The 15,605-nt window shown below is 34.6% G+C and overlaps 1 protein-coding gene and 1 long non-coding RNA gene across 2 annotated transcripts in view; one reads left to right on the forward strand and one right to left on the reverse strand.

Moving 5' to 3' along the window:
* Positions 1–15,605, forward strand: part of LOC115874968 — a gene marked incomplete in the record, with an annotated part of 636,162 nt that overhangs the window by 606,900 nt on the left and 13,657 nt on the right. Inside the window, 2 exon segments of the mRNA XM_030890274.1 lie at positions 2,466–2,643; positions 4,504–4,936. Of these exon segments, the coding sequence (XP_030746134.1) occupies positions 2,466–2,643; positions 4,504–4,936 (611 nt within the window).
* Positions 1–15,605, reverse strand: part of LOC115874974 — a 239,486-nt gene that overhangs the window by 179,370 nt on the left and 44,511 nt on the right. The gene's annotated exons all lie outside the window — the stretch shown is intronic.

Consider the following 15,605-nt stretch of genomic DNA (forward strand, 5'->3'; position numbering starts at 1 on the left):
TAATATTTTTTTTAAGAAAGGCTGAAAAATTTATAATTTGTATTTATTTATTAATATCTCTGAAACTATCAAAATATATTTTCTCATGTCTTAGGATTATGTAAAGTGATCTGAAAGGAAGCCCAAAATGCAATAATATACAGGGTGTTTCATTTAAAAAAACTAATCCTGATCCATTCACAGTTTTTTGAGCCACCCTATAGAAGTTAAAATATTTTCCTGAAATACATCCTCGTACATACTTTAGGTTTACACTTAAACAAAATTTCCAAGTTTTTTATTCTAGGAGCTTCAGATGCCCGACACACTATTGCCGGACCCTGTATATTAAAAAAGCAAATTTTTCGATTTCACGCCATTTTACGACATATTCCTATTATACTAAAAAGTCCCTAAAACCCTCTCAAAGTTCTAAAGTCGAAGAATTTTAAAAATGTTTAACAGGAAGTACTGTTTTTATAATGGTGTCTTCTTCAAAATTCAGCCAACCAAAATTTGAAATCTTGTTTGATATATACAGGGTGAATCAAAACTAAATGTTGTGTTTTTCTCTGCTATTTTAAATGGAACACCCTATATTTTGTATCATAATCGAACTGAGTTTTACTTAATATTTTTGTTTTATTAAGAACTCCCTATAGCTAAAATAGATATACCGGGTGTTCTCAAAAGTGGCTCACCTCTATAACTTTTTATTTTTTCAGATAAAATAACGAGATTTGGTATGTTAGTATATGACATAAATTGGGATTAATTGGCGTATTCAATTGTTTTTGGTCACTTCCTGCTTCACTGATTACAACTTTTGATTTCTAAATTTTGATTTCTTTTCAAGAAATGACTACAACTTTTGATTTCTAAATGGCACCCTCGGTATATTTTTTTTATACTTTATTCGATAGAAAATGACACTCAGAATAGAATGACATAGTTGACATATAATATGTCAACTTCTGACATTCTCGCTTAAAAAAAATGTATTTTAAATTTCAATCTAGAGTATCATGGCTGTGTTAAAAACTCTAATTTTTAATCAAGAAGCTTTGGAAAAATAGATTTGATCATCTAATGTTTTTCGTGTCTTATTCTGGCCAGTTAAAAGATGCCCAAATTTTTATTTTTAAACATATTTCAATTTTTTCAAGTGGAACAAGTGTGGCTTATTAGCATATTTGGAAAAATCATTTTCTACGAATAATTTGGTACCACACACTTGGTAGTTCGAGTCAAATTGTCGTTATGAACCGCATGTTACAATCTCAAATAAACCATATGCGAAAATGTGAAAAGTTGACATATGATATGTCATTCTATTCAGAGTGTAATTTTCTATCGACTAAAGTAAAAAATATCGGGGGTGCCATTTAAAAATTAAAAGTTGTAGCCATTTCCGGTGAAACAGGAAGTGACCAAAAAGAATTAAATACGTCAATCAATCCTAATTTATCAACCAACACATTTTTAGCATACCAAATCTCGTTGTTTTATCTAAAAAAAGGTATCGGGGTGAGCCACTTTCGAGATGCACCCGGTATAATGAAAAAATTGTGATTTTTTGAAAATATAAGACAAGATTTGACTTTCGCTCTTTCAACAGAAAGGTGTCATACATACATATTTTAAAATTCGTTGAATTTAGAATTTTGAGAGGGCTTTAAATAGACAGTAAATTTAGTTTAAAAACGGTTATATTTCAAAAACCACTCGATATAGTATAAAACATTATGGTATTTTTGAACAGAGATTTGACGGCAAATCCAGTGGGCTAAAAAATTATATATTGTTCCATTTAAAAATATACAACTTTAGTTTGACAATATGTTTGAATCACCCTATATTATGACAAAAATCTTTTAAAATGTGACGTTACCATTGCCCCCACATTACGTAAAAAATTGAAATAAAAATCGCAAAGCAAAAACCTATTATAAAGTTTTGCGAAAGCCTGGGTCACCCTGTATTCGATGTTTAATTCTATTCAGTATTAAATCAAAAGTTTTCATTGCCATTCACGTTCAAAAAATTTCCAGGGTGTTGAAGCAATTTGTAGAAAAGTGTAAGATGTTCGCCTTTTGTGTTTCTTTCTCAATTTAATTCATGGTGACCAGAGAGTTTTCTTGACAGATACCGTTCCTAGCTACAAAACTGCCGTGTTTTAACTGCCCCAGTAGAATCAATTTTAGAAAACAGAAACCCTTAAAATTGAAAACATCTTTAATTAACCGTAATTTTTTACTAATAACCTAGATATTTTTCTCTGTCTACTATTAATATTAATATTTTTAAAATATTTACTAATCATATATTTCTCAGCTTTACCAATACCTACATGGATCTTCAGCACACTCATACATCTCTCTATCGTAACTCTTTAGAATCTAACTAAATATTTTCTCCAATCAATGTCGATGTTAACTTGAAGTCGTTTTTGCCATTCACATCATGTAACTGACTGTATGACTCAGAGTGAAGAAGCCGCCGAGTATAGCACCGGGCGCCTCCACATCCGAAGAAGTGTGTCCGTGGGAAACGCCATCTTCTCCACCCAAGACGCCTCTGACCAATCGGAAGAACTCCGCCCATCTGGACTCGGAAAGTTCGTCGTCGGACGTCAGCGTTGGAGTATCGGAACTAGCTGAAAAAGTAAGTAGTGAAAATAACATTTGCGTACTTAAGGAAAAAGATAAATAAATAAATAGAAGAAATCGTGGGTGTTGGGAAGACTCGAAGGGAAACAATTATTATTTTGTGCGATGTTTCGCGAATTTATTATTGCTTCTTCGGTCCTTAAAATACTGCCAAGACTTCAATCTAGGCCAAAAAATGATGTAACTATAATATACAGGGACCGACAATAGTGCGTCGGGCATCTGTAGTTCCTAGAATAAAAAACTTAAAAAAATTGTTTAAGTGCAGATCTAAAGTATGTTCCAGGATGTATTCCAGGAAAATATTTTAACTTCAATAGGGTGGCTCTAGAAAGTGTGAGTGGATCGTGATGCATTTTTTTAAATGGAACACCCTGTATATTATTGCATTTTTGGCTTCTTTTCAGATCACTTTACATAATTCTAAGATATGAGTAAATATATTTCGATAGTTTCAGAGATATTAATACATAAATAAAAAATATATATATTTTTCAGCCTTTCTTAAAAAAATATTAAAAATACAAGAACTGTCCAAACCAAACCAAACCAAAACTATATATTACTTTAGATGGTCTGTACTTACTTTGCTATAATATGGTAATCGTATATCATACAGTATGTTATGTATCGAAAATATAAAATAAACTTTCTTAGTCTTTTGAATGGAACACCCTGTATATTATTTTTTCAATAAAGGAAGAATTAAAAAAATGAACATTTTTTGTATTTAGAGTATTTCAAAATTTTTAACGGTTTCGCAGATATTCGCGGTTTTATATTTTTTCATAATATGGCATTTTAAATAGTAAATTTTTATCAAAGCCACCCAATGATTTTTTTCTCGTATTTTACCGTTGAGAGAGCCATATAAAATAATACTGCGTGTATCTCAAAACCATTAAAAATTTTGAAATACTTTAAATACCATTTAAAAAAATCAAAGAAAAATTATTTTATATTTTAAGAAGTTTGGCGTAGAATTTTGAACATCCTGTATGATTTAAGATTACGATATTTATAGCAAAATTAAGTATATACCATCTAAAGTAAATACCTAATATAGTTTTTGATTTCAGGACAGTTCTTGTATTTGTAATATTTTTTTAATAAAGTTTGAAAAATACGATTTTTTTATTTATTTATTAATATCTCTGAAACTATCGAAATATATTTATTCATACCTTAGAATTATGTAAAATGATCTGAAAGGAAGCCAAAAATGCAATAATATACAAGGTGTTCCGTTTAAAAAAATAATTCCGATCCACTCACACTTTTTGGAGCCACCCTATAGAAGTTAAAATATTTTCCTGAAATAATCCTTGTACATACTTTAGGTTTACGCTTAAACAAAATTCCCAAGTTTTTTATTCTAGGAGCTACAGATGCCCGATGCACTATTGCCGGACCCTGTATATATAACTATAACTAGCGTGTACCCGCGACTTCGTTCGCGTCGAATTAATAATTTGTAATGGTGATGATAAAGCAAAGCAAGAATTTCTATTAACATACAAACTGGATAAAATTTTCTCACATTTATGTCAGCATGAGAAAAAACAATATAGCGATATTATTATATAACTTGGTAATATTTGAGAGGTAGTTTCATCTCATTGGAATTTGACTTTCGAAAAATCAGTTTGCCAAAAATAAGCTTTTTACGTCAAGCAGTTTAAGCAGAATCGTGATTAATCAATTAGGTAGGTTCAGTTGAAGTTTTTTTTCATAAGATTAATGTCTCGCTATAACTCTAGCAATCAAAAGTATTATATAAAAACACGACAGATAGACAGCATAGATATTTATTTTAAGTTTAATTCTATATATAACTATATCCTTTTTTCTTCAGCTACAACGTTCGCTGCTAACCCAACAGCACACCCTCGACTGCGGCAAGAACCTCCACGTGGACACGTACGAGACTCCGCGCCGAGCCTCGGTGTCCGTGCCCATCACGCACAGCTCGGGGTCCGGCAGCATGGAGGGTGCCCGACGCAAGGTGTCCTCCTTCGAGGACAACAGTTCGGCGACGATTAGCGCCGCCTCCTCCGTGTTCGTTATTCCTAGTGATAAAGACAATAAGGCGGACGCTAGCGCCAAGACGCTTAAAAAGAGCCACAGCATCGCGAAAGCCTCCTCGGTGACGAGTCAGACGCCCATCATCAGTGTCAGTTCGGCGACGGACGACGCTGACGAGGACCAGCAACAGCAGGAGTCGGAGATTGCGATGGCGGACGCGGCGGACGTGTCCGTCGTAGGAGATGACCAACCATCCTCGATAGGTATGAATGAAATAAAACCTTATCCATATAAATAGTTATAAGTTATAACAAACCCATTATAAATTGGCGCCCAACGTGGGGGGCAATTAAAAGTCAGAATTAAGGTTTGTAATAAGATCTAAGGTTTTGTAACACGTCAAAGCAATCAATAAAATGTTTAGTTTATTCAAGCAATTCTACAAGTGTTTACTTCTTAATTATATGGATCGATCTCAATAAACTGTTATAACAAACCCGTTATAAGAAAAAAGTATTTAAATTGTTTTTTAAAGTTTTACAAGAAACTCAAGTAATACAACAAACAATAATTTAAACTCATTAAACAAATCCAATGACAAATATTCTTTTCTTCTGAGGCCAACGTGTTTTATTCACTAGAGAGATTATATTAGACATATTATGTTTAGAACTCTAAACGAAAATCTTGCCGAACTGAAATAACAACGGGTCAACAATATTTAGAGTAGCATACGGAAAGCAGAAGTGAAAAGAGCTTTCAAGTAATCTAAATCAAACAAAACTACTGGCGTATATGGTATTCGCGCACGGCAGAATGCTAGATGCAGACGTACTAAGACTTTCTGAACTTAATGAAGTATTAGTAAATAAACTATACTTAATGAAATTACCTTGCAGAATGTTTTGTTATACAGGGTGGGTCTTAAATAAGTGCAAATATTTTCGGGACTGGTAGATCTCGATAAAAGAAACATATTTCCTCTTTACCGTTTTTCAAGGAAATCTAAAATAACCGAGATATTTTACTTTGAAAATTTCCAAAAAAATGATTTTTTGGCTTAAATTTTGAGAACCACTGGATCTCTTCTGGATTTTCTTTCTGGTAAATTGAATCTACTACCTATGTTGCCACATTATGAAGAAATTGTGTGTTTTAACTAAAAACTAAAAGAAATACAATTTTTTAGTTTTCAAAAATCTTTCATTTTTTTTGTGAAAAGAAACTCATAATCGTGTTTCTTGAGTCGAAATATACTACCCCTAAAAATATTTTCACTTATTTAAGACTCACCCTGTATATAAGAATCGCTTTTAAAACGCCCTTCGACGTTGTGCGAGTCACGCAGATCCCTTGAGCTCATCGCCTTCTTGACACCCTCCATCTAGTTTGTCCTCGGGCTTCACCGTTTCCTTCTCTTTTGTGGAAGCCAAGTTAGTACCTTCTGAGGTAGGTGCGTGTTGTCCAACAGTGGCAAGAGAAATGGAATAACGGAATATTTGGCAGATGGACTAACAGGTTAATACCCGACATACAACTATGGTTAAACAGACAATATGGAGAAGTCGATTACTTCATGAGTCAAGCATTGTCTGGCCATGGGTGTTTTAGAAAATATTTATACGATCGTCGTAGGGTAGATAGTGCATCATGCATCTACTGTGGTCAAGATGACGATGTTCAACATACACTATTTGCGTGTGAACGATGGCAGGTCCTTAGGGAAGAATTTCGTACAGAAACCGGCAGAGAATTTGACTTACCCGCATTTATGATGTTAAAGGGGTACCAAGGATCACATACTGAATGAAAAGGCTCCAACAATAACCAAAGACGAAGTTGTTCATACAATAAAAGCGCAGAAAAGCGGAAAAGCTACCGGCCCCGATAAAATAAACGTTGAAATACTTAAACTCATTGCAGATAACGAAAGCAGAAGTCTAGATTTGGTAACAGCATTATTTAACAAATTATATAGCTCAAGCAAAATACCGTCAGATTGGCTTAAATCAACATTCGTAACCCTGCCAAAGAAACCCAACGCCTCACAATGTGATGACTATCGGATGATAAGTCTTATGTCCCATGTCCTCAAAACCTTTCTTAGAATCATCCACACTCGAATCTACAAGAAGTGCGAAAATCAGATGGACAGCACCCAGTTTGGCTTCAGAAACGGACTCGGAACGCGTGAAGCACTCTTCTCCCTAAATGTAATGACACAGAGGTGTAGAGACATGAATGTGAATGTATTTGTATGCTTCATAGACTATCGTAAGGCGTTCGACTATGTTAATCATCAGAAGATGATCAAAATTCTAAGAACAACCGGAGTTGACGAACATGACCTACGTTTCATATCAGAACTTTATTGGCATGAAACGGCGGTAGTTGAGATGAAGCAGTCAACATCGGAAGATATACAAATCAGACGGCAGGGTTGCGTCTTGTCTCCGCTCCTGTTTAACCTGTACTCGGAGACTATATTTAGAGAAGCACTGGATCGAATCCAGGGCGGAATCAAGTTCATTGAAATCCCAATAAACAATTTCAGATATGCCGATGATACGGTTATAATAGCCAACGATATACAAGAACTGCAAAGCATTATAGATTCCGTAGTCCACTATAGTGAGATGTTTGGACTGCATCTCAATGTCTCCAAGACCAAACTATTGGTCTTTTCTAAGACTCCAATAAATGCACACCTGCATGTCAAGGGACAAACAATCGAACAAGTGACCTCAATAAAGTATTTAGGAGCTAACATCAATAGTCAGTGCGACCCGAAAAGAGAAATATTTTCAAGAATTGAGCAAGCGAGAAAAATCTTCGTGAGAATGAAATCATTTTTTACAAGAAGAGACCTCAGTGCGGATCTCAGAACTCGAATGGCCAGATGCTACGTCTTCTCTGTGTTACTCTATGGATGTGAGAGCTGGACACTGGATTCACAGACCGAGAAGAGAATAGAAGCCTTCGAAATGTATATATACAGACGGATGCTGCGAATCTCATGGGTACAAAGGATCACCAACAATGAAGTACTCCAGCGCATGCAGAAACAAAAAGAGATACTGAACACCATCAAGGAAAGAAAAATGCAATACCTGGGTCATGTGATGAGAGGTGGTAGATACGAAATACTGCGCCTCATAATAGAGGGCAAAGTGCAAGGGAAAAGATCAGTAGGAAGACGCCAGAACTCATGGCTAAAAGATTTGAGGAGATGGTTTGAGCGCTCGTCTGCGGAAATCTTCCGGGCTGCAGTTTCCATAGCCACAATTGCCATTTGGATCGCCAACCTTCGGCAGGAGAGGGCGTGATAAGAAGAAGTTAAAGGGGAAGTACAATGGAAGCTAGTATATCGGATAGTCTGAAATATAATAAGTTGCAAAGAGATGGAAGAGAGACAACGAACATCATAAATCTATAGACACCATTTGCACTGAAGCAATGCGAGAGCGGATAAGCCGGTAAGAATCCGGCACTACCCAACTGTGGGTGTCTTATGCAAGATTTTTTCCCTCCTCACAAAAAAAAAAGTGCGTGTTGTCCATCCTTCTCACATGTGCATACCACTCCAGTTAGGTACTCTCTATTTCCTTCACTTTAGTTTTCTGTCTACCCATTTTGTTCCTGATTGTCTCGTTTCGTACTCTTATTTATTTAACGTATTAAGACACAAAGTACGTATATGACAAAAAGAAAGAAAAAAAAATACAAACGAACATTTAACAAATTAATATAATCTATTGATTCTGGGGTTAGCAGTAGGAAATCTTCTCGTCTGCCGTTATAAGCCGTTTCAGGGCATTCCTCCACGATATGTTTGATGGTCTTATTTTTGCTGCACTCGCAGGAGGAGCTTGGACTTTTGCTCCATTTGTGTAAAGTATAGGCGCATCCGCCATGCTGCGTTCTAATTCTATTTAGCGTGCACCAGGTTTTCCTTGGTAAGTCAAAACCTGGTGGTGGGTTGGTGATGCATGGCATGTCACTGTTTTGTTTCGACGTCCATTTCTGATACCAAGCGTCGGTGATGCTCCATTCGTCTTCAATTACATTTAGTGCGATTTTGGTGGGTGGTTTTCTGGATCGGAGGCGGTTGTGGTTAGCATCCTCGATGTCTGTATGGATCGGTAGTTCTCTGTTGCCCAGTATCTTGTTAAACTCTCTGTACAGAGCCACAAATTACCTATAACAGATGCGAAAGAAAGCGACTGCATCGGAAACCGCTCGGCAAACCCGACACGCCTATTGAGTGGTGTAAATACACCAGTCGTTTAGTCCGGAAACCTATGCTGTGTCGTATTCGCTTGCTGGAATGACATAGTGCGTGGTTATATGTTTCTTTTTAAAAACGCGTTAGGATTTTTGTTGAACTTTTGAACTGTTATTTCTAAGTTTTGGTAATTTGTATATCTTATTTAAAATGGGATGCAAATGTGTTTATTTATAAGGAAAAAAAAGATATTTATAGTATAAAAAATTAATTTATTTAACAAAATTTAATTAAAAATGTTACAAAATAGTTACCTTTCTATTGGTTCTATCGGACTTTTTTCGACTATATAAATCTTTATTTGTAAACTTTAATACATCAAATATTTTCAATCTAATTAATCATTTAATGATGTAAATAAGAGGAAATTTCTCACATGGGTGGTCAAATTTTATAGTTTTCATTATATCAAACAGCCTCTGAGAAATGTTTTCAACTCAAAATGCCTTTAATTATGTTTGACTACATCATTAAAAAGGGTGTTCAAATACATCAATGTGATATTTGTCTAAAATTTGCAAAAAAATCCGAATCTCTGGATAACTCGAAATTATTTACCCATTTAAAAGCCTTTGATCATGAAAGTGGAAAAATTTGTTCATTTTATTTACAGGCTGGAAAAATTATTTAAATTAAATTTTGATGAGTTTTGCACTGAAGAAAACGTTCAGAGGCTGTTTGATATAATGAAAACTATAGAATTTGACCACCCATGTGAGAAATTTCCTCTTATTTACATCATTAAATTATTATTAGATTGAAAATATTTTATGCATTAAAGTTTACAAAAAATAAAGATTTATATAGTCGAAAAAAGTCCGATAGAACCAATAGAAATGTAACTATTTTGTCACATCTTTAATTAAATTTTGTTAAATAAATTAATTTTTTATACTATAAATATCTTTTTTTTTCCTAATCTCCTACGAGCTGATATAATATGACGAGCAATCTATTAAATTACTGTGAGATTATACAGAAAAGTCCACAGACTTCGAGACATAGGAAAATCAAGTCCATTTAGCGTGTGTCCAAATTTTGACAAGTTTTCAAAAATGACAGTTTTGTTTAGACTGACGTTTAATTTCACCTGACTTCTCGGTGAATGATTTCTTTTTATGGGGGTACATAAAATCTAAAATTTACGGCCATGAAGAAATTAAAACTTGGAGCAGTTAAGGCAGAAAATATTTAATGCCTTTGACACTGTCACCCCTGATATGTTATCCAATGTGAGGAGGGGATTTTATGATCGTTTGGGTTATTGTTTAATGCAAGAGGGAGGCACTTTTGAACAATTTTTGTAATTTTTTAAATTTCATTATCCTGTTTTTTTTACCGCTTACCCATTACCTACCTTGACGAACATGGGAAAACGAAGGTCCTTTTCAGGACCACAAATATTTTGATTGAGAAAATTGGTAAGCTTTTTTTGGATTAAAAAACAAAAGTTGTTAATATAATACCAATTTAAAAGTGTTTTAGTAGTTTTAATACACACTATGATATAAAATTTATTATTATTATAATGTACATTATTAATACTATTGTTCATTCGAAATGGCATTAAGAAAATTTTTCTTAAAGATAAGTAGAGCTTAGAATGAGCTGTATTTATATTTACTTTAATATTCACCTTAAATGAGGGAATTTTACTGATACAGTTTTTGAATTTGAATTGTTTTTAATGATACTAACAATTTTAGTTCAATTTTTAATAAAATTTATTTAATATTAATAGAAATCCAAGAGATTTGAAACCTCTTTTAGCGATTTATAACATTCTCAAATGAATTACAAATGCCCTTATTTTCTATGAAAATCACACAGCTTTTTTCATAGTCGCTGCAGCTGCTATAGCTATAAAAAACTATTTTTTTAAGGTGTGAAAATTGCGACACACGCTAAATGGACTTGATTTTTCGTATGTCTCGAAGTCTGTGGACCTTTTTGTATGCCTCGATAACATATTGGTGCAGATTATTTTCACCCAAACAAATAATAACCCAAACTATACATTGATGCGGATTGTCTATGAACTCTTTCTGAAGGTCACAGAAACCTGAACGCGTAATTCGGTGTTCTTTCGCATCTGTTGTAGTTAATTTGTGACAGAGCGTTTATGCGGCGCAGACTTGGGGGTGGGATGTGACTTAGTACTGAAAGCCATTCTGTGGGTTTAATAACATCAGCAATCATTCTCATTGTATTATTGAGCTGTGCGTCTATTTTGTGGACATGTGGACTATTGAGCCATATCGGTATGCACAGTATTCAGCAGCTGAGTAGACGAGACCCAGAGCTGACGAGCGCAGAGTAGAAGCAGTTTCGTACTCTATACGGCCTTGATGTTTGTAATGAATCTTCTTATGGCGTCCATTTCTACCGCCAGTAATTTTCTGACGTTATTCTCCGTTAACCTTCATGTAAATAACCTCCTCCCAAATAACAGATTGCTCTTGATTATAACATCATAAATCCTTAGTTTTCTGTCTTTACCTATTTCGTTACTTCTTCAGAGTATGTTAATTAGGCATTTTATTTCATTTCTTGCCTTACTGTTATCGAGCTTATTTTGTTGTCGTCTTTCCCGGATTTATCGAAAGTAATGCTCTTAAGTATTTGTATTCGTTTCATTTTTGTATATAATCATTCTTCTTCTTATAGTACCATCTTCTAATGAAGGTTGGCAACAATCGCGGCGAAGCACTGTCTGTCCTGTGCAGCTCGATACAGTTCGTGTGAGTTCAGTCCAGTCCACGTTTATATAATCATTATCCAGTTGTATTGCTGTTTGATCCGATCCAACGCAAAGATATTTAGTTTTTGTCATGTTCATCTCCAGTCCCAAAACTTGGTATTAATCTTTAAGTTTGCGTGTCATATATTCCAAGTCGTCTTTGTCTCCTGAACAAATAATCTAGTCGTCAGCGAATTGCAAAGTGTGTAAGAAAGAATCTTCACTTATTGGTATGTCCATGCCTCTACATCTGCTTTTCCACTGTTTTAAAACTTTTTAACTAATCTAAAATACTTTTTTAAGAATCTAAATCAATAAATATTTTTCCATTTCTCCAACCTTTTTTAAATTAAATTTCTGGTATATTTTTCAATGACTTACTTTACTTAATCACCCTAGGGCAATTTAGTATAGCAATCTAGTAAAATTTCATTAATAAGCTATTTGTTTTTGACTTAATTTGCTACGGTTAAATACAAAACACTAATTAATTAATTAATTTTAATTCTATGATAGTAATTTTGGTTTTGTCAGTTCTGTTGGAGCACTATGTTAGAATGCACTGGGGCTGTAGTAACACTTTTCATTACACTAATTCAAATCAGTTCAAATGGTTTTGTTCCTTTCAGTCTTCTAACTAAGCCATCAAGACGGTTTATATATGAGAGAAACACACAGTGTAGATCTTACTCGAATTTTCTGTTTACGTCTGGTCGCCGCGCCGTTCTCTGTTTTTCCAGACTATTCCACTCGCTCTCGAATGGGGGCGGGCATATTAGTCACTTTAGGACAAGTCCACACGGGTCCGCAACAGTATTAACTAACACAATTAAGTACATACTTGATTACATAATTAATTAATATTTGGGCGGAAATAATTGTGGTATATTTAATTAATTGTATACTCTTTTAATGAGATTTAAATAGTTTTCTTTTTGTATACAAATGAGCTATTAATATTATCGTTCCTAGTACCTGTACATTTTGTACATTTTTTGCTTTAAAAACAATCTAAAATGTCAATATTCCATAGTTATTGACATTTGTCTGAGAATGATAAATGAGGTCTAAATTATAAGAAAAGGCATTTTCTACGAGCAAATGGTAAAAAATGGTATAATACAATTTGATATACAGTTGAATTGTGCATCTAAAACAAGTGTGCAAAGTTAAACAATTTATTGCCGTTTAAAGCAAGACATTATTTAATATAAATTTTTACACACTCTGTATGAAGAATAATACTATTCTTATTATTGCATCACAATAACTGATCAATAAATAAACTTTAGTAAATATTTATAGTATTAAAAACTTTTACTTATAATATACCCTTGCAGACAGGGGCGTAGATAGGTGTATGCTATGGGGGTGGTACTATGATTAAGTCGCAAAAAAAATCACCGTCGGAATTTTTTTGTCGAATTAAAACGACGGCGATTTTTTTGTCTAAACATAACACAAAAATTAAAATATAGATTTGTAAATAACATACACAAAAATGAAACAACGACGTTTATTATTCGTATGTCTCGAAGTCTGTGGACCTTTGTATGCCTCGATAACATATTGGTGCAGATTATTTTCACCCAAACAAATAATAACCCAAACTATACATTGATGCGATTGTCTATGAACTTTCTGAAGGTCACAGAAACCTGAACGCGTAATTCGGTGTTCTTCGCATCTGTTGTAGTTAATTTCCAGACAGAGCGTTTATGCGGCGAGGCTTGGGGTGGATGTGACTTAGTACTGAAAGCCATTCTGTGGGTTTAATAACATCAGCACTCTCATTGTATTATTGAGTTGTGCGTCTATTTTGTGGACATGTGGACTATTGAGCCATACCGGTATGCACAGTATTCAGCAGCTGAGTAGACGAGACCCAGAGCTGACGAGCGCAGAGTAGAAATCAAGTTTCGTACCTATACGGCCTTGATGTTTGTAATGAATCTTCTGTCCATTTCTACCGCCAGTAATTTTCTGACGTTATTCTCCGTTAACCTTCATGTAAATAACCTCCTCCCAAATAACAGATTGCTCTTGATTATAACATATATCCTTAGTTTTATGTCTTTACCTATTTTGTTACTCCAGAGTATGTTATTTAGGCATATTATTGCATTTCTTGCCTATTGTTATCGAGCTTATTTTGTTGTCGTCTTTCTCGGATTTATCGAAAGTAATGCTCTTAAGTATTTGTATTCGTTACATGTTTGTATATCATCATTCTTCTTCTTATAGTACCATCTTCTAATGAAGGTTGGCAACAATCGCGGCGAAACACTGTCTGTCCTGTGCAGCTCGATACAGTTCGTGTGAGTTCAGTCCAGTCCACGTTTATATAATCATTATCCAGTTGTATTGTTGTTTGATCCGATCCAACGCAAAGATTGTAGCGTTTTTTAAACAACTACCACTGCGAACGGCAGCTTTTCATCGGAGAGCAGTCGTAGATAAGGTATTTCACTGGAAAGAAAACTAATTAATAACAATAAACAAAAGAAATACATGATATTGGGCGCCAGGCATGTACAGAGAAAGAAAACACAGTTGTATATTACTTAAAACTAATGACTATATTTCATGATGTTCTTTGCTGGTACATGACATTGTAGAATTCTAATAAATATATAGTGGTTATATGTCAAGAAAAATGGTGTTAAGAGTTGTACTAAATATCTATGAAAGTAATACCATTACAAGACGTAATGTAATGAAACCTAAGATCTAAATCATATTTTAAATAATATTATCGACATGAATGTTCTTAACAATCTAACCATTAAACATAGTCTGTACGATATTACTTAAGATGTACGTTATTGTTTAAGACTGAAAATGTTTTAAATGTTAAATGTAAAACTAGAACTTAAATCTACACTTAGCTGTTCTTTATGTAATCTTGCTTCAAACAGTAGCAGCGTGAGGTGATCTCGCATCTCTGTACTGTCTGTCGTCGATCCTGTTGGCCAAAACAACAAAAGGGGCCAGAATGAAGACACCATGAATCAATAGAACCGTAGCTACTGACTGGGCTTAGAAATGGGAGCGACGCAGCATGGGGCTTACGCTGTATTCATACTGTGGCAATATGGGGACACTACCCGTACTTTGGAACACTACTAGGACCTGGGATAATGTCCGTAACCTGGACCATCACCTTGGACCATAACCTTGGACACAGTCCGTCCATAAGATAACGGTACAGGGGAACACTACCCGTACCTTGGATACTACTAGGACCTTGGATAATGCCCGTACCTTGTAAATAGTCCGTACCTTGGACCCTCGAATTACTTCCGAGGGCTCAATAATAAACAAAAAAACTGTCCTTTCTTCCATGTAACATTCTGGAGGACAAAAGAAAAGGGACGCCAACGTGCCAGCAAAATACAAATACAATTTAAGTTGGGACATCCAAAACTCTACCCTGTTAGTTTGAAATAGCAGCTGATTCAAATTATACAGCAAGATTTAAATAATCACCATTTCTAAAAGCCGGGATACAACAGAGCGGCAAAACAAAGTGAGGTTAAGCACGGAGAGAGTTGACAGAAGCGATGTTGACAGCGCCTCCTGAGAGCGATAACAGGGTTGTGTCAAACGATAACAGGGTTGGCGACTAGGGAACGTAAAAATTACGCCAAGCGTGCCAAATAAATTATCAGGCTTGAACGATACGGAATCCGATGACGATACGCCAGACATCATATATATCATATATAAAAAAGACATGTAACGAACTAAAAACGTGACAAGATATTTAGTTTTTGTCATGTTCATCTCCAGTCCCCAAACTTGGTATTAATCTTTAAGTTTGCGTGTCATATATTCCAAGTCGTCTTTGTCTCGTGAACAAATAATCTAGTCGTCAGCGAATTGCAAAGTGTATAAGAAAGAATCT

Source organism: Sitophilus oryzae, unplaced genomic scaffold (genome assembly GCF_002938485.1).
Source record: "Sitophilus oryzae breed Bouriz unplaced genomic scaffold, Soryzae_2.0 scaffold_130_pilon_pilon, whole genome shotgun sequence".
In the NCBI taxonomy this organism is placed as follows: Eukaryota; Metazoa; Arthropoda; class Insecta; order Coleoptera; family Curculionidae; genus Sitophilus; species Sitophilus oryzae.